This window comes from Gorilla gorilla, chromosome 12, assembly GCF_029281585.2.
Source record: "Gorilla gorilla gorilla isolate KB3781 chromosome 12, NHGRI_mGorGor1-v2.1_pri, whole genome shotgun sequence".
NCBI lineage: Eukaryota > Metazoa > Chordata > Mammalia > Primates > Hominidae > Gorilla > Gorilla gorilla.
This window is the reverse complement of record NC_073236.2, coordinates 32,339,855-32,360,563: the sequence shown is the minus strand read 5'-3', so window position 1 is coordinate 32,360,563 and position 20,709 is coordinate 32,339,855. Positions and strand designations below refer to the sequence as shown.

At 41.7% G+C, this 20,709-nt stretch overlaps 1 protein-coding gene across 2 annotated transcripts in view; it reads right to left on the bottom strand.

The window, feature by feature from the left end:
- Positions 1–20,395, bottom strand: part of LOC101141821 (small ribosomal subunit protein uS5m) — a 35,254-nt gene extending 14,859 nt beyond the window's left edge. Inside the window, exons 1-7 of one of the 2 annotated variants that reach the window (XM_004031394.5) lie at positions 20,095–20,395; positions 16,226–16,306; positions 12,660–12,797; positions 7,519–7,644; positions 5,780–6,013; positions 4,025–4,059; positions 2,233–2,323 (exon numbers count right to left, since the gene is read on the bottom strand). In XM_004031394.5, the coding sequence (XP_004031442.3) occupies positions 2,233–2,323; positions 4,025–4,059; positions 5,780–6,013; positions 7,519–7,644; positions 12,660–12,797; positions 16,226–16,306; positions 20,095–20,152 (763 nt within the window). In that variant the 5' untranslated portion in view covers positions 20,153–20,395. Of the gene's footprint in view, positions 1–2,232; positions 2,324–4,024; positions 4,060–5,779; positions 6,014–7,518; positions 7,645–12,659; positions 12,798–16,225; positions 16,307–20,094 lie in introns of those variants that run through there. The other variant, XM_019020986.4, reaches the window with a different exon arrangement.
- Positions 20,396–20,709: the final 314 nt, after the last annotated feature.

Below are 20,709 nucleotides of genomic sequence, written 5' to 3'. Positions count from 1 at the left end.
CTCACGCTTTGGGAGGCCAAGATGGACAGATTGCTTGAGCTCGAGTTCAAGATGAGCCTGGGCAACATAGTGAGACCCCATCTCTACAAAAAATATAAAAATTAGCCAGGCATAGTGGTAGGTGCCTGTAATCCTTGCTACTCAAAAGGCTGAGATGGCAGGATCACTTGAGCTCAGAAGGTTGAGACTGCAGTAAGCCGTGATGGTGCAACTATACTCCATCCCGGGTGACAGAGCAAGACCCTGTCTCAGGAAGGAAAAAAATATCAGAAAGGTTGGGAAAAAACATCCACTACTATAGAGTAAAACCATGATTTCAATGGAACTTCGAATGGAATTCAGATTTTAATTAGCCAGGAAACCAAATCAATGACTCTTTAGTTTATGAACACTTCACTATGAAATACAGTTTACCAGCAGTTACAGAGATACTGCCATTATCTGCTGCCACTGTATTTTGTTTTGAACAACGTATTTTGTTTTTAAATTATACATGGGAAAATAACATAAAACAATACTGCTCTATAAGATACAAGGGACCTCTGAGACCTGGGACAAAAGAGGATGTGAATGCCAATTCCTAGTTTAAACAAAACAAATTAAACCATGGAAGTCCTAGGGGAAAACATGGGGAAACTTACTAACATTTACAATCTTCAAATGAGGCTTTCTAAGCAAGACACAAACCCGAAGTGATAACTAATTTATAACCCTGTAGTGATACAAGACTGATAAATTTGCCACAGAGCTTAAAACTTCTGTGTGGAAAAAAATTAAAACCTAAGTCAAAATATCTGACTGACAAAGGGCTAATGTCCTTAACTTACAAAGAGCTTATACCATTCAATAAGAAAAATAATAACCACCCAATAGAAAAATGGGCAAAGCATATAACGAACAGATCTCAAAAAGGAAATAACAACAGCCAATAAACATGTAAAATGGTGTTCAAGCTCTCATAATTTAAAAAATGCAAATCAAAACTGAGAGATTTGTTTCACAGATCATACTGACAATCAGTAAGGTCTGATGAAACCCGAAGCTGGCAAGGGTGAGATGGTGTAGAGGAACACAGACATTGATGCAACCTTTTGTGGGGAGGCAATCTAGGAATATTTATCAGCACTTAAAATACATATAACCTTGGGGCAGCAATTTTACTGCAAGAAGTTTCCCCTATTGATATACTTGCAGAAGTAAAACAAATTACACATACACGAACTGTACAGTTTTTTATAATTAGTAAAAATTTGGAAACAACTTAAATATTCAGCAGTAGGGAAAAGGTTACAAAAATTATCCATGCACAATGGAACACTTTGCAACCAGTACAACGAATCAAGGAGAATGTTTATGTTAATCTGAGTATTAATATCTCTGAATATAATACTATGTAAGAAAATCAAGGTGCAAAATTATGGCTATAATGTGATCCCTTTATGTGAATGTTTTTAAAGATGTATGATAATAATATGAACATAAAATTTAGGAAAATTACAAAAGTAGCTGTTAGGCCTGGTTTCCTTTGGCCACATACTATATATATATGTATTACTTTTGTTAAATGTCAGTATGGGCTAACTAGGCCATTTTCCTGTGTTCTTTTCCTTCAATAGACATGAATACATTTCAAAAACAGGTGTCCACTATGGTAACTATACATAGGAGAAAATTTAAATCATCAGCAAACCTACTAATTGGAGTAAACACTATTAACCTTTACAGTGTATAGTTTTCCAGTCTTTTCTTGGCACATAAATATACTTTTAAAAAAGAAAATAACAAAACTAGGATTTTATATGGTCTTATATAACGTTTTTGTGTTTTTTTTTTAACTTAGCATTATTTTAAAAGTAATTTCCCATAATTCTTTAATGGATACAGAATATTACAGTGTATGGCTACACTGTTTTTATAACCATGGCCCTATTGAATATTTAGTGTTTTTCTCCCTAATTTTCCACTATTATACATAATAAAATAATGTCTTCAGCCTTTTATAATATTCCTTTTCCTCAGAGGAAAAGGCAAGTACAGTAGAATCTATTCTCTCTTTTCTCTCTAAGGGAAGTCACGGACTTACCACAAGCTTTGTGAACCCAAACCACTAAAAGGTTTAATCAATGGAAAAAGTCCGGCCAGCAGCATGAGCCCATGGGCTCCACAGCACGGCCCGTTCCACGCCTTTCCCTGCACACCACCGCCACTGTGATGCCATCACTCCCCATTCACCTGCAGCTCCTTTTCCGTTCCCCACAGCCACCAGGACACGGATCGACTTCTTTCTTCCCTCTTTCGCAGTCATAGTGAAAACGTTTCTTACCTAAAAGGCAAAATGTCTCATAGATATTGCACATTAAGAAAATCTGAAGGAGGGAACTGGAGGGAGCCGCCTTCCTTGCAGGCATACACGGTGAACAGGCACACACAGAGAACAGGCACACCATCCTCCAACTCCTGAGCACAAGTAACAGCCTTTTTCCAAACAAAACCTCCTCCTGGACTGCTTCAGGAAGAAAACAGAAATGAGACTTTCTCTTCATTTCACAGGCTTATGAGGTTTAACTGAGAAAACCTTTAAAGGAATTTGACATTATACATCTCGATATACCCTATCTTAATGAATGTATTACAAGAAAGAAAAAAGTTGCTGATCAAACTTTGATGTAATTTATCACTGATTATAAGATGTAGCCCAATGTCAGAGATGTTAAAATGTGAGGAAAATGTACACCTCAGAAATTATCATATGCAGTATATAGACATAACCAGCACAGGGCTGGCCTCTACGCTAAGGATTAACATATTTGGAAATACCTGCTTATTCTGTGTATTTTTTTTCTGTGTATTTAAAAGGCCAGGAACAGCCGGGCACAGTGACTCACGCCTGTAATCCCAGCACTTCGGGAGGCCGACGCGGACGGATCACGAGGTCAGGAGATCGAGACCATCCCGGCTAACACGGTGAAACCTCGTCTCAACTAAAAATACAAAAAATTAGCCGGGTGTGGTGGCAGGAACCTGTAGTCCCAGCTACTCGGGAGGCTGAGGCAGGAGAATGGCGTCAACCCGGGAGGTGGAGCTTGCAGTGAGCCGATACCACTGCACTCCAGACTGGCAACACAGCAAGACTCCGCCTCAAAAAAAAAAAAGGCCAGGAACTATTGAACTGTTAACTAAACTGCTTACATGGCAGCTGGCTCTCTGGTGCATAGCTGTCTCTTCCCCATAAAATGGGGTTAAAAGAAAAGGGAGCTTGAATCCACCTCTGTGGATCTTATAGAAAATCACCCACATATATACGAATTCTTCAAAGAGATTAACTTCCAAAAGCTGTAAGTGGGAATACCAAAGACATAATATGTGTAAACATTTTAAATCCTACAGTGCAATTGATATTGAGGAAACAATACATATATTCAGAGGCTCAATCACAAACTCAATAAATGATTATTCCACATGGTATTTAACACTGAGCATTCAGTGCCAGCTCAAAGGGAAGTTGGCTATTTTAGAGAATGCTCCGCAAAGTGACTATAGTTTACCTGATACAGACTTTAGTTTCAAGGGCCTGTGAGCAACCCAGAGACCATTTCCCCATCAAGAACCAGACAGGCACCACAACTCTTAAGCTTTCTACTCTGCCCAGGGCTCCCTGTAATCCCAGATCCCTGCATAGACTGCTAGACACAGCTGGTTTATAATTCAAACATAGACTCCCAATGCTACTTTAGCCTTAGGAAGGAGATAATTTAAACCTCATCTCCAAATCCTGTAGTTAACAATACCACCTTATGAGACCTCAGTGGCAGCTCCCCCCCCCCCCAAAGAGAGTAGTAGTCAGAAGAGCCAGTATCAAATAACTGAAATTAAAGTTGCATAATTTTCCTTACCCAGATCAGCTGTGTGTCAGAAATAGTCATGCATCCAAGGCCTTCCCTTACAGTTCCTCTTGCCCTGTCCCTGCCCCACCCACCCCAACCTCTCCAAAGGCTTAACCAGGTATTTAATTCTGCATGCCTACCTCAAGTATCCTGCTATCAAAATCCTCATATGTTTCTGTAGGGAGAAAAGAAACAGGGATTCAGATGAAATGTGTGTACACAACTAACATGAAAGCATTTTCAACACAGGCACCATCACAGACCTTTCGGGGAGAAAGAATCTCAGATCTTTTGGTCCCACTCTCAAGGCCATGCTCCAGTCACCCCTCATCACTAGAGACTGCTCCACCAGTAAGTTCATAAACTCAGTCACTGATCTCCCCACCTGCACCCTCCTCCCCATCCATCTCTCATCAGCTCCTGGCCCCTCCAGACCCTGGATCCCTGCTCTCCCTTCTCCTTCCCTCCCTCTCACGGCCTCTCCCCCTAGGCCAAGACACCACAGTCCATCATTTCCACCAAACCTTGTGATGCCCTCAACCCCTTCACCCTTTGCTCTCTCCACCACACTAGCCAGGCCTGAATCCATGCAGCTCTCTGGCCACTCCTGACCTGCTGGGTGCTGCTGGAAAGAAGTCAAAGTATGCATACACAGGGCCCACTAAAAATCCATGAACCCCAATTCCGTCAAGTCCTCCCTGCTGCCAGCTGGCCTTTATGTCCTTTCGGTTAGGTCTCTCTCAGTTCACCACTGCAGCCATTTCAAAGACTCCCTACGTTCTTTTATTTTTTAAAGATTTTTATCACAGACAATTTCAATCAAACAAAAATAGAACAGCAGAAAGCTTATGTATACATTAGTCAGCTTCCACACGCATCAACTTACAGCCAATCTTTCCTCTAAACTCTGCTCAACTCTCACTCCATTGGATAATTTTGAAGCCAGTTTCAGATACTCTACCTTTTCATAAAGAAATAATCTGGAGGCCATAATCATCAATGTCCCCATCTCACTCTCCGCAGATGATTCCACCTCTTCCTTACAGACCAACTGCGGCCACATCACACAACACCCCCACCTACCTTTCCACTACAACCCCACAGGCTCACCTGATTCTGTGCCCTGCCCTTCCTTCTGTGAGCAAGTGAAGCCACTTCTCCAGACTCTGGATCTGGGCTGTCATTAGGGACTTGGTTCATGGATTTTGTTCTCTCCCTTCCATACCTTCATCCTCCTGACTGAAGCATTTTGATCAGTTCTAAGCATGTTCTTTGGAATCTCTCCCCTCCAGTTTCAACCTCTCCCCTCCTCTTTAAGCCAAACTTCTTAAGAAAGCGGCGAAACTCTTACCTATTTCCTCTTCTCCCACTCATTGACAAGAACACGTCTCTTGGATGATTTTTACTGCTTTACATACTCAAGGAGGGCTGGGGGAAACTTTGTTTTCAAATTTGGCCTAAGTATTTTCAATTTTTGCTTCATTTGTGTTTTTATAGGGTTAACATGACAACTATCTGCTTTGCTGATTTCTAGTACAGAAACAGCATTCCCAAGCCATGCTGCTCCACAGGTGCCCGTGTGGCCACCTGTGTTTTGGAAACAGTGTATCCTATAGGCAGCTCCTGTAGGTCCACGGTGCACATCCCCACGTTTAAGGATCTGAGAAGGTACATGATAAATACCAGGAACCCAGTGCTTTCTATCCTGTTAGTGGAATACTTCTGCACTCCACAAAATATAGTTGGGATATTGATGTGATATGTTATTTCAAAGATGTTCAAATCTTTTTTGGAAAAAGGTAGTATAAACAGACAAGTAATAACACCATTTCAAGGAAATTCTAAACTACAAGTACTCTCTGTCACAAAGGCAAACAAAACCAGGAGTTTGCTACCTCCACAGGGACCAGGGTCAGGGGGGCCAAGACTGATGCCTCCCCATGAGTTTCCACTCCATCCTCGCTCCCGTTTAACCTTCATCTTCTTCTTTCGGTCCCACTCTTCTCTCTGCTGGATCATGTCTGCCTCCACCTTCTCCTGCTCTTCCTTGCTTCTTTGGGCAATGGTCCGCACTGCTCCGTTTTTCATTAGAGGGACATTCAGTCCAGGCCATAGAAAACCATAACGCCCTGAAGGTTTAAAAATATAAATAATAATTTTTTTAAAGCACTCATTTTTCAAGTGTTAAAATGTCAGGCAATGCATGTACAGATAATGATGACACACTGTTCACTGGAGCTTAAGCTAACATTATTAACTTGGTAGGTCACTTGGCACAATCAAAATTTTAAATATACTTCATGGTATTACCTAGAGAAACACTCACATACAGGTACAAGGCATATGGATGCTTGGACAAGGACGTCCACTGAAACGTTATTTGCAAAGGCAAGAAATGCAACTAATACAAATGTCCAGCAATTATGGACTGGTTAAATGAACCACAGTGTCTCCAGCATAGGAAACACTCTGCACTAAATCAAAAGAACAAGGTAACTCTCTAGGTTCTGATGTGGAATGATTTCCAAGACCTATTATTAAGTGAAAAAAGTAAACTGTAAAACAGCATGTACCATGTGATATAATCTAAATTTTTTTTAAAAAAGAAGATATCTATTTCTTTTTAGGTATTTATATATAAATTAATAACAATTTAATACATAGTACCTTTTGTATTAATCTTTTTAGGTATTTATGTATAAATACCTAAAATTTAATACATAAATACCTTTTTAGGCATTTATGTATTAAAAAACTGAAGGAAACACACCAATATGAGGCCAGTGGTTTCCTTGAGGGAGACAATAGGATTGAAGAAGGTAGAAGAAGCATCCAGGGGGACTTCAAGTTTCTCTATAATCTACATTTTTTACTGAGAAAGTATAAATACATGATTCTTATAATTTAAAAAAAAGTGTTAAAAAATAAGATATAAGTAATAAAGAAAAATATCCAAGTAGACACGCGATGCTGGAAGTGTGGTGCCAGGTGTTTTCTTTATCCCTGAAGGCCACTACTATCAAAGATGGTTTGTCAGCAAGCACAGGACAAGACGGGCTGATTGAAGTACAATACACTATTTTTACTCTTCCAAAAGCATGAGTATAAACAATCACGCGTTCTAGGTGTCAACAAACTAAGGCCCACAGGCCAACTCAGTTCGTGACTTGTTTTTGTAAATGAAATTGTACTGGAACATAACGATGCCTATTCGACTGTGTGTTATCTGTGGCTGTTTCTGTGCTACAACAGAAGAGTTGAGCAGTTGCAAAACAGACTATGTAACTCACAAAGCCAGAAACATTTACTATCTTCCCTTTGCAGGGAATATTCGCCAACTCTCCATTTAGTCTCTATTTTATCACTAATTATAACCTATTTGAGGGCAGGCACTATTATAGGAGATGACACCTAGGGACATTTAATGCTTGCTGAATGAACAAATCCATTTCTATGGGATTTTCCTCCCCCAGAATCCTGGGGCAATGAGTAAGTCAACTGGTTGAATTCTAAAACCACAGATCGTAGTGCCCTTCATAAGAAATGTTTTGATGCTTCTAGTTTGTAAAATATCTATAAAATCTGGGGTAAGAAACTTACAAAGCACTTTAGCTATTTTTATAAATAAGTTTACCTTCACCAATGATCTGACCCCTGTTCAGATCCTTTCTTTTCTTCTTTTTAGTTCTTTTGCCTCTTCCTTTTTTTGCTCCAGCACCAGTCTCTGCTAAAGCGCCTTTCCACAGCTCATCTGCAGTCACTGTAACGAAACAGGGTTTCTTTTCTTAATTCTGTACTTTTCAAGCAATGGTCTATGATCTCCTATTGAATAATAAGAGAAGTGGAGGTCAGCTTACAGCTTTACCCATGCATCACTGAGGTAATGAAAGCAAAATTAAATCATCCTTTGCACACATCAAACGGTTACACTTGGAAAGCCCAAGAAGAGACAATTCTATTACTTTCCTCCACAAAACTCTCACTAAATATTTTATTTTTCCCTCTAACTGCTTAAAAGCCAGCATTCAAATCTCAGTTACTTACCAATAGGTTCGTTTCCCTGACATTTTATCAACCATGATATAGGCGTCTTCCCTGTCCTCTTGCCTCCATTATAACCACTAAGATAACTAATAACTATCCTTCCTAAGTATAAGTTTTCTAGTCCAAACAAGAATCAACATTTCAATCTGAACCCATAAATCTGGAACACAATCTATGGTTATAAAATCAACTGTTGGCCAGGTACAGTGGCTCATTCCTGTAATCCCAGAACTGTGGGAGACTGAGGCAGGAGGATCACTTGAGGCCAGAGTTGGAGGCCAGACTAGACAACATAGTGAGATTCCATCTCTACTAAAACTTCAAATATTAGCCAGGTGTGGTGGCATGTGCCCATGGTCCCAGCTACTGGGGAGGCTGAGGTGGGAGGGTCGCTTGACCCCAGGAGTTTGAGATTACTATAATCATGCCACTGCACTCCAGCCTTGGGGACAGAGTGAGACCCTGCCTTCAAAAAAATAATTGTTCCATTACCAATTTCTTTAATAAAGAATCGGAACCACAAAATGTTACAACAGTAAAAAATCTAAGACACATTTATATCTATATAACTGAAATACTAAAGAAATTCTAGAAGATAAATGAGTACCTTCCTTCTCTTATGAATGCTTAGAGTTTAAAACTTCTACCTACTTGCTTCCTGCAAGGTCTTAGGCTGATCCTCCAGGTAGATAACACGAAAAGAGAAAAATGTTTTAGGGTTATAATACTTTTAAATGCTTTATATCTGTATAGCATCCAATTTTTCAAAAACACACACATACATCACAGCTGGTCTTCGTAAGTGAGGCTCAGGGAAGTGAGATTCCACATCACATGTTGTTTTGGACATCCCTGATCAGAACAAAGGATTCGGCTCAACTTTAAGCCAACTCTAATTCACCTTAAAGGACCACAGGCTCAAAATAAAAGTACCAGCCTCCAACCAAACTCTCACTAAGGATTTGATTTTTCTCCCTAAGTGCTAAAAAATGGTGGTACCTATAAACGCCATGGAAAACTTGAAAGTTCACTTGTAATGCAGGCATACTAAGAGGCCAATCAATCACAGAGTTTTCTTTCACTTAGAATCAGAACTCTTAAATCACTCATTAAGATGAAGAGAGACTCAATTTTAAAAAGAACTTGACATTGAGACAAAAATGTAAAAAGACTGAATTAAGAGTTTAGCTCTTTTATATATATATAGTAAGAGGAAAATAAAATATCTAACTATATTTGAAAAAGACAGCAAGTCATTAGTTAACCTTTGAATGCCATTATGCTATTAAAAATGTTTTTAATACTTTTTCAAATTATAAAATAGTTATTTTTAAAAATCTGGAAAATACAGAATGCAAAAATAATCATAATCCCATTACCATTGTTAGATAAGAATGTATATTCTGCCTTTTTCTTTATGCATGCATACATAGTATATATTTAAGCAGAATTATACCATATGCACATTTGTATCCCGTTTTTTTAATTTAATATTACATTGTGAGTCTCTTCCCATATTCTTAAATATTATTCATCAACATAATTTTGTAATGGCTGCAAGGTGAATTAAGTTCTTTTAACAGAGATTTTACTATTTTTACCTCAGGTCTAAGATTCTAAATAACCTAAAAGGCTAGTTAGAATACATCTACTATCATTTCAATTCTTTCTGTCATTTTTCCACAAGGGTGCAGTTAGGTTAATATATACACCTATTAACTATAAAATATTAAGTTCATGTTTTTTTTTTTGGAGATGGAGTCTCACTCTTGTCGCCCCAGATGGAGTGCAATGGCACGATCTCGGCTCACTGCAACCTCCGCCTCCCGGGTTCGAGAGATTCTCCTGCCTCAGCCTCCCGAGTAGCTGGGATTACAGGTGCCTGCCACCACGCCCAGCTAATTTTTATATTTTTAGTAGAGACAGGGTTTCACCATATTGGTCAGACTGGTCTCCAACTCCTGACCCCAGGTGACAAGCCCACCTCAGCCTCCCAAAGCGCTAGGATTACAGGCATTGAGTCACTGCACTCGGCCTCATGTTATGAATATATATACACACACACACATACATAAATCCACTGTAGTGTCTAATCTTATACACGGAGTTATTTCCCTCTTAATCATGCTAAGTAACACAGATTGCTAATTTGAATCAAAGGGATTTAAACAGTGGATCCTCTACAGAAAACAGATAGGTTTATAAGATTCAATATTCATAGGAAATCATTTTTGAAAAAGTGTGTCCTTCTGTTTCTTGGAGATTCAGAAATCAAAGACCATTTCCTACTGAAACAGCAAAAACTAGCCCCATGCTAGTTTCAACTGAGTTGGCCCAACTGGAGCAAATCTTACTGTGACTTGGAGCCATAAACCCACACAAGTACTGAGTCAGGCCAGGCGCAGTGGCTCACGCCTGTAATCCCAGCACTTTGGGAGGCTGAGACAGGCAGATCACGAGGTCAGGAGATCGAGACCATCCTGGCTAACAAGGTGAAACCCCATCTCTACTAAAAATACAAAAAAATTAGCTGGGCGTGGTGGCGGGTGCCTGTAGTCCCAGCTACTTGGGAGGCTGAGGCGGGAGAATGGCATGAACCCAGGAGGTGGAGCTTGCAGTGAGCTGAGATTGTGCCACTGCACTCCAGCCTGGGCGACAGAGGGAGACTCTGTCTCAAAAAAAAAAGAAAAAAAAAAAAAAAAGTACTAAGTCATGTCACTGAGGAAGAAGAGGAAGAACACCAGTGAATGAAGAGAGTCCGAGGCAGGGGTGGGACAACCATGAAGGATGAGGTCTTGGAGAGTAAGGCCACCTCTAGAACAAGGCTTTTTAGAACAGGGAAAAGGCTATTAAAAAACAAAAATTCCCAGCCAGGTGCAGAGGCTCACACCTGTAATCCCAGCACTTTGGGAGGCCGAGGCGGGTGGATCACAAGGTCAGAAGATCGAGACCATCCTGGCTAACACGGTGAAACCCCATCTCTACTAAAAATACAAAAAATTAGCTGGGCGTGGTGGCACGCGCCTATAGTCCCAGCTACTCAAGAGGCTGAGGCAGGAGAATCGCTTGAACCCAGGAGGTGCAGGTTGCAGTGAGCCGAGATCACGCCACTGCATTCCAGCCTGGGCGACAAGAGCAAGACTCCGTCTCAAAAATAAATAAATAAATAAAAATAAATAAAAATTCCCAAGGCTTGTAAATCTGATATACCCACTAAAGTACAAAGTCAACTCTTAGAAAAAACTGGGGCTATGGATACTAAGAGGAGAGACTAATGGCCCCAACTCTATCCATCTCTCTTTTCTCTGTACTGGAATCTGTAGTTGCAACTAAGCCTATGTTGCTTAATCCTCTACCAAGTCTTTTCTGTGTTGTTGCTACACAAATGACCTACTAGGAGACTTCCAAATTAAAGTGAGCTGTATCCATACAATGAAATACTCTATGGTCATAACGTCGCACTGCAGAAGTCCACAGAAAAATGCAATATACATTAAAAAAAGCAGAAGGCCAGGCACGGTGGCTCACGCCTGTAATCCCAACACTTTGGGAGGCTGAGGCAGGTGGACCACAAGTTCAAGAGATCAAGACCATTGTGGCCAACATGGTGGAACCCCATCTCTACTAAAAATACAAGTATTAGCTGGGTGTGGTGGCACGTCCCTGTAGTCCCAGCTACTCGGGAGGCTGAGGCAGGAGAATCGCTCGAGCCCAAGAGGTGGAGACTGCAGTGAGCCGAGATCACACTACTGTACTCCGGCCTGGTGACAAAGCGAGACTCCACCTCCCAAAAAAAAAAAAAAAAAAAAAGGCAGCAAACTCAGTATTTCATAGTAGGAATACAGGTGATTATCTCTTTTTTATTTTTCTGTATTTACCAAATATTCTAAACTAATCATGAATTGCCTTTATAATCCTAATTTCTTTTTTTTTTCTTTTGGAGATGGAGTCTCGCTCTGTGGCCCAGGCTGGAGTGCAGTGGCACGATCTCAGCTCACTGCAAGCTCCGCCTCCCGGGTTCACGCCAATTCTCCTGCCTCAGCCTCCCAAGTAGCTGGGACGACCTGGGACTACAGGCGCCCGCCACCATGCCTGGCTAATTTTGTTTTTGTATTTTTAGTAGAGACAGGGTTTCACTGTGTTAGCCAGGATGGTCTTGATCTCCTGATCTTGTGATCGACCCGCCTCAGCCTCCCAAAGTGCTGCGATTATAGGCATGAGCCACTGCGCCCGGCCAATCCTAATTTCTTTTAATTTGCCTAATGCTGAGTTTTAAACTCAATCTCCATTTGTTACCTGACAAGCTAGTCTCAGTTCAGATTAGACTCTTTTAAATGCTATCACAAATAAGAGTAGTGTTAGTGAACAATATCTCCTTACAATTAACTTTTTCCAATTAGATGTCCTGTCTCCTCAACTAAGGCACAAATGAAAACATGAGTATATTCTTCGTGTGAATCTAAGTCAGCAAGAGATATGGGCCATGATTCAATACCCTTCAGGCCTCAGGTGCCCCAAACGAGGGGACTAAAGCAAACTAGTACTCCCCAGAATACAACTGGTAGCATGTGAGATGATTCTAGGATGTACATCAAGGAACATTTTCATTTTAACAGTACATTGTAAACTAATCACTAAAATCTTAATTCATGTAAAAAAGAAGAAAAATTCAGATATAAGAAATCCTTCTCCTGTTTCAAGAAACAGGAAGTTTGTGGCCATTCTACATACATTTAGTGAAGAAACTATATGGTCTATACTGCTGGCTCATCAGGTGACTGGGAGAAGAAATACAGCATTGTGTCTGCAGTGCACGGCTCAAGCTGGCGTAGGGATGGGTGTCTCTGGTTCCCAGTGATGGCAAATGGCCTGTAGGCAGATGGGTTAAACTTTGAGTTAGATGTTTCACAGCTGTGGAAAAACACTGCTAGCATCAAATAATCATTACTAACAAAAATAAGTCTCTAAAATCCTGAACTTTTAAGAATCAGATTTTTAGGACAGTCTTTCTTTTAAAAATAAAACTTTTGATCAATAACAACCTAAATGCCCAGCCTAGTTGGGAAAGTTATAGTTCATCCGCACAATGGGGGCAGCTGGGTAAAGAAAGAAGCAGATTTGTCCATACCGCGGTTTCAGCACTGCATTCGCTAACCTAGGTCAGCAGTCTACTCTGGGCAATTGGCGCCCTCTGCTGTAAACAGCCAGCAACGTATCGCTGTGGAAAGACCTGCAACTGGCCAGGTCAGAAGAGCAAGGTGCAGGAGAGCATGTACACTATCCTACTCTTCATGTTAAAAAACAAGGAGCGGGTGTGAATGCATTTTATAGACTAACCCAGAAGTATGTAAGAACCTGGAAACAACGGTTGCCTCTGGGGAAGAAATCTGATACATTTAAAACTGGGTATGAGGGACTTGCTTTTTTGTATTTTTTGGAATTGTTATCATCAAGCGCACATACTACTTAAAAAGTTTTTAAACATCCATGTCTTAGAGGCAGCATCTAATCAATTCATGGAGGGTAAAGTTCTGTGAGGAAGAGGGGAGGGTGAGAATTGGTGGATGTGAAGAAATGGGAACACTGCTAACAAAAACAGTGTACACACTCTTAAGCTTTGCATTTCAATAGAGAAACTAGTGACTCCAAGAGAAGTGATGAAGGGAATTAAAACAACCCTTGAGAAAAAAAAAAAAAAGATTTAAGAATATTAGGCTTGAAAAATAGAAAACCAAACAGTGACAACAACAGCTATTTTCAAGTCTATGTGAAGTTATGAAGAAGATGGTAATAGCTGCTTTATGGCCACAGAGGGCCATACACCAGCAATGATCTTACGTGGCAATAACAAGTAGTATTAAATGGTTACAGTAGGCTATCGAAATATCTCCATTGCATATAGACACTGAAAAATAAAGGAATAACCTCCCTTTAATTAAATTAGATGATCTTTAAAATCATTTAAATATCAAACTTAATTAAAAGGTTATTCCTCTTTTAATTAATTTAAATGATCTAATTAAATTAGATTATTTAATCCAATCCTTTCATTTTACAAAACAAACTTAGGCCTATGAGGTTAGGGACTTGCCAAAAGTCACAAGACTAGTTAGTAGGTGGGATTTAAACACTAATTCTAATTCCAGATGAATTACTCAACTGCACAGAGGCAGACAGATGACACACTGAGTTCCCTCTTAGCTCACTTAATGAATTAGTCAATAAAAAGTAGACAGGAAATACTGGCTTTTCATTTTTAAACTCAGGACTTCATCATTCTAAATTCCATCATGCAGCATACACTTTAGCTTTAGCTTTTCTTGTATGCTCCTTAATTTTCTTTTTTTTTTTTTTGAGACGGCGTTCTGCTCTTGTCACCCAAGCTGGATCGCAGTGGCGCGATGTCAGCTCACTGCAACCTCCACCTCCCAGGTTCAGCGATTCTCCTGCCTCAGCCTCCCAAGTAGCTGGGATTACAGGTGCCCACCACCACACCCAGCTAATTTTTGTATTTTTAGTAGAGACAGGGTTTCACCATGTTGGCCAGGCTGGTCTTGAACTCCTGACCTCATGATCCACCTGCCTCGGCCTCCCAAAGTGCTGGGATTACAGCCATGAGCCATCGCGCCTGGCCAGCTCTTTAATTTTCAACAAAATATCTTATTTAATATTAACATAAGTAACTTAATATTAAATATTAATATTTAATTATTAACTTAATATTAAATAAGATATTTAATCTTGTACTGTTTAGCACTGCAATCTCTGATATACTTCAAAAAGTGTAAAATCATTACTAATAAATTTAGAATTCTTTAACTTTTTTTGAAAGCCTGAAATACTTCTCCTATCTAATAATGTACCTTAAAAGGTCCAACTGTCAAAAGCAGAAAGAAATTGACTTTAGATTTGAGGAACAGTCACTTAAAATACACTGTTAAAACCAACTTTGTTTAAAACGTGTTATAATTTTTATAACAAGAGATGGCATCAGCTTATGCTGAATTACTCAGTTACAGATTATCAATGATCAATTACCAGTTTTGGTTTTGTTCTTATTCTCTGAATTATTATTAATTTCAGACCATGAAGTCCCCATCTCAGGAAACAATTGCCCTGGAATCCAAAATGGGCCAAGCCCAAAAAGCACCCTCGTGTGGCTCAAGTCAAAGACATGCAGAGTCCTTTGGGAAGCCAAGGCGGGTGGCTCACTTGAGGTCAGGAGTTCGAGGCCAGCCTGGCCAACATGGTGAAATCCCGTCTCTACTAAAAATACAAAAATTAGCTGGGTGTGGTGGAGCACGCCTGTAATGCCTATAATCCGAGCACTTTGGGAGGCCGATGAGGGCGGATCACTTGAGGTCAGGAGTTCGAGACCAGCCTAGCCAACATAGTGAAACCCCGTCTCTACTAAAAATACAAAAATTAGCTGGGTGTAGTGGCACATGCCTGTAGTCCCAGCTACTTGGGAGGCTGAGGCAGGAGAATCGCTTGAACCCAGGAGGCGGAGGCTGCAGTGAGCCAAGATCAAGCTATTGCACTCCAGCCTGGGCAACAGAGCAAGACTCCATCTCAAAAAGAAAAAAAAAAAAAAGAAACATAGTCTGACCTCAAGGAGGGTTTTGTTTCAGCATTTACGGTTTTCACCATGATGAACTTCTTCCTCCTAATTTAAATCTCATCTATTAAATCAAACCAGCTGATCAGTGACGTGTTTGAGAGATTTTAGAAAATTATTGCTATTTGTCTGACCAATCTATTGCAGCATTTAGAAAAATACTGTAACAGGTACTAAGGAAACTGTTGTAGGAAAAAGAAAATGTAATGATAGAATTCTACCTAACTCAGCTGTAAATATATACACAAACTTAATAATAAAAACACTGACCAGAGATTCATCAAAATTGTGCTTCTAACTATGTTGGAGAAGACAGGGACAATGAAGAGTTAAATTTTCAATTAACATAACAATTGATAAATTGAAAATTTAATTCTTCATTGTCCCTGCTCTAAGCCTAATACACAGAAACTACCCCGTAATTGTTATTTAGTTACTATTTCATAAAGCCTTGAACTATAACAATTGCAATCATAAGAAATCTGAAAATACTCTTCAGATCCTATGTAATCGCATCATAAAGAATGTGATTATTGCAGTAAGACTAACCAGGCTAAAAAATGAAAAAAGAAAAGAGAGAAAAGAAAAAAGCAGGTGATTACTTATATTTTTTAAAACTACAGAAACTACTCCGACATTAGATCTTATGAGAAAAGGTAGTAGCATTAATGAATCTCACCATTGCTGAGAACACTCTTCCATGCCAAAATGGAAGCTGCTGGTAAGGTGTTTAGGGAACACTGCCTCCCCAATAAATGACCTGCAAATTGGAAAAAAAAAAAATTTAAGATACATTTCTACATGAAAAGGAACATTTTAAACAGTAACACCCACAAAATATATCTATAGAATAAAGAACCAAGACGAGGGAGTAAGTAATTTCTGGGCTCCAGGACAACTTGTCAAGTAGCTGACACCATACCTCAACTTCTCCCTTCACCCTCACATCCAACCAGTTACCAAGCCCTTCAGTCTCCTCAAAAATCAATGCACCTGCCAGCTGTACCTTTTCCTGTGGCCTCAATGCCCCTTCTTTGCTCAAGCCTCATCACCACTCAGCCACAGAGTAACAAGTTTCCTAGCAGGTTTCCCAATTTCAGTGTCTCCCCCTCTGCTTCATGGCTTTTCTAAAATAACAGGTCTGGTCACTTCACAGCTCTGACAGATTATTCTCTGGCTCCCTAATATCTTCAGAACAAAGTCAAAACTCCTCAGCATGGCCTACAGGCCTGCCACATGGCCCCAAGCTTCCACACCAGCCTGCTGCCCCACCTTTCTCTCCTCCACCTTCCCTCTGGCCATGCCAGACTTGTAGTCAGTCTTGAACCTACTGTGCTCTCGCATACTTCTGTGTCTCTGCTAGGTTCTCTGTTTGTCTGAAACATCACCTCTTAGTGAAGCCTCCCTGATCCTACAATGTTCCCCTTTCCCTCTGGAACCCCCGCAGCACCACGCTGACTGTACTGTGTACCCTCTCACACAGTGTGGTACTCCAGAACAGGCTCTGACACAGCATTTATGGGCAAGTGATTTTTGACAAGGGTGTTGAGACCATTCAATGAGGAAAGAATCATGTTTTCAACAAGTGGTGCTGGGACAACTGGATATCAACACGTAGAAGAATGAAGTTGGCAACCTACCTCACACCATATATGAAAATTAATTCAAAATGGACCAAAGACTTATAGGTAAGAGCTAAAACGATGAAACTTAGAAGAAAACATAGGGATAAATCATCATGACCTTGGATTTTGCAATGGCTTCTTAGATGAGACACCAAAAGCACAGCAACAAAAAGAAAAAAAATAGATAAATGAGACTTCATCAAAATTTAAAACTTGTGGCTTCAAAAATACTATCAAGAAAGTGAAAAGACACACAGAATGGGACAAAAATTTTGCAAATCATATATCTGATATAAGGGTCTTGTACCTAAAAAACATAAAGAACACCTACAATTCAACAATAAAAAGACAACCCAATATAAAAGTGGGCAACATATTTGAATAGCTATTTCTCAAAAAAAAACAAACAAACAAAAGAAAACATATACAAATGGCCATTAGCACATGATAATATGCTTCTTATTCATGAGGGAAATGCAAATCAAAACCACAAACTGATACCACTTCACATCCACTGGGCTGGCCAGGTAAGGAGGCTCATGCCTGTAATCTCAGCACTTTGGGAGACTGACGCGGGAGGACTGCTTGAGCCCAGGAGTTCAAAACCAGCCTGGTCAACATTGCAAGACCCTGTCTCTACAATTTTTTTTTTTTAATTAGCCAGGTATGATGGCACACATCTGTAGTTCCAACTACACAGGAGGCTGAAGTGGGAGGGTCACCCGAGCCCAGAAGGTTGAGGCTGCAGTGAGCTGCAACTGTGCCACTGCACTTCTACCTGGGCAATGGGACAAGACCCTGTCTCAAAAAAAAAACAAAAACCCACATCCACTAAGATGGCTATAGTAAAAAAGACATTAAGTGCTGGCAAGGAAGTAGAGAAATTGGAAGCCTCATACACTGCTGGTGGGAATGTAAAATGGTGCAGCTTTGGAAAACAGTTTGGCAGTTCCTTGACACCTAAACATACATGTCACATGTATGGCTCACACCTATAATCCCAGCACTTTGGGAGGCCAAGGCAGGAGGACTGCCTGTGCCCAGGAGTTAGAGACCAGCCTCGGCAACATAATGAGACCCACTCTACAAAAGATAAAGAAAAACTAGCCGGGCATGGTGGCATGCACCTGTAATCCCAACCACTCGGGTGGCTGAGGTGGGAGGATGGATTAAGCCCAGGAGATGGAGGCTGCAGTGAGCCGTGATCGTGCCAATGCACTCCAGCCAGGGCGACAGAAGGGGGTTAAAAAAGAAACATTAAACACAGTTTCCATATGACCTAGCAATTACAATCCTAAGTATATACCCAACAGAAATAAAAATATACTTACAAAAACATTGCACACAAATGTTTCTAGCAAAATAGGCCTAAGAGCCAAAAGGTGGAAACAACCCAAATGTTCAACTGATGAGCAGATAAACAAAATGTGGTATTCATACAACAGAATATCATTCAGCCATAAAGGATGAAGTGCTGGTACATGCTACAAGGGTGAACCTTTACATTATGCTAAATGAAAGAAGCCAATCACAAAAGACTACATATTACATGATTCTACTTATATGTAATGTCCAGAACAGGCAAGCTACAGAGAGAGAGAAGGAAAGTACATCAGTGGTTGTGCTGCAGGCCAATGGGAAGCTGGGAAGTGACAGCTAAAAGGTACAGGTTTTCTTTTTACAGTGATTATAATGTTGGCTGCATTGCTCTGGTGATATACTAAAAACCACTGAAATGTACACTTTAAACGGATTAATTGTATAGTATGTGAATTATGTCTCAACAAGGAAGCTGTTACCAAAAACAAAAAACAGGCTTCGGAGCCAGGTGATATGGGTGCAAAAACCTGATTGTCCACCTAGCCTAACCTTAAGCAAGTTTCTGAAACTGTGTGCCTTAACTCCCTCATCTGTAAAATGGGAACAGCAGTATATACCTCATGAAGGCATTGCGAAGATAAGGTGAGGAAAATGAAGGAAAGCTACAACAGCTAGGAGCCATTTGAACAGGGCCTTGAAAAAGCAGGAGACGGCCGGGCGCGGTGGCTCACACCTGTACTCCCAGCACTTTGAGGCTAAGGCGGGTGGATCACGAGGTCAGGAGTTCGAGACCAGTACGACCAACATGGTGAAACCCCGTCTCTACTAAAAATACAAAAATTAGCCAGGCATGGTGGCAGACGCCAGTAATCCCAGCTACTCAGGAGGCTGAGGCAGGAGAATCGCTTGAACCCGGGAGGCGGAGGTTGCAGTGAGCCGAGATCGCACCATTGCACTCCAGCCGGGGCGAAAGAATAAGACTGTCTCAAAAAAAAACAAAAACAAAAACAAAAAAACAAAGGAGACGGAGACAACACGGACAAAACAATGTTCAAGTCAGATTTTCTGCCAAATGACTTCAGGTCAAAGATTACAGCTAAATGAGTTTTAAAATACACATATTCGGGCTTTAGGGCTCTTCAGATTTCGAAACTACAAACGGTGGATTGTGGACTTCCAGTAAAACTGAGCAAACAGAAAATGCAAAGTCAATCACGGAGCGTCTCCTAGAGATAAACGTTATGCTGGAGGACAAACCCACGCCAACATCAAATGAACCCGGGGGTCGCACGCGCCCCAAAGGCGATGCTTGCCAGTTTCCGCTCCTCTTCGCCAAGCACGCTCAAGCGGTTTCGTGAACTGGGAAGAACCCTGAAGAACGACGTCCAGTTCCCCCTCATTTTACAGACAAGAGCTCCGCGACCCAGAGAGGGAGAGGACGCGCGCAAGGTCACACAGCGGCTCCGGCGGAAGGTGGGGGCACGGCGTGAAGAGCCGGGGGCCGCGGCTTCTCGCTTCCCTCCGCCCCGACTTCTGCAGGCCCCAGGCGAGCCCCCCACTCCCGGCCGCTCAGAGCCCCTGCTCCCGGCGTCCCAGCTCTCACCTGCCGTCCCGCTACAAAGCACGGGGAGGCAGCCCACAGCACGCACCGCGGTCGCCATGCTGGAGTCCGAGCCGCGCCTCGGCCTCCGCCCAGGGCAGCCTTGCCCACCGCCTACCGCGACTGCTCCTCGTCAAACGGCAAGCCTTGGGCCGCAGCGGAATTCCTGAGGCCCGAGTCCACGCAGCAGCGCAGGCCGGGGTGAGGGACTGTCCGGACAGGTCACACGGCACGCGGAGCCCGGCGCGGCCGCGGACAGCCCCGCGGGCGCCTGGCGTTAGGACCCGAGGGCGGGGCTTGGACTGGCGGCCGGGCGTGGGCGGGGCTAGCTGGCGCCTGCCGCGCCGGAGAGAGGGCACGACCGGCTGGGTGGATTTGGCCGCTCGTGCAGGAGCTCTGGAGGGGTCCGCTGGCGGGGGACCCTCGGACTTACCCAAGCTGGCACTGCGGACCCCTGCGAGGTTCATAGAAGCACGGAAGGGGGCCAAGTGCAATGAGGATCCAAGGGATGAATAAGCGAGGAATGTAGAGAAGGTGTTCATCCCCAACTCCAGTAAAGCTCTGAGTTTCGTTAGATTAAGCACTTAAATGACCTGCATTTCACATACACTTGTGGAT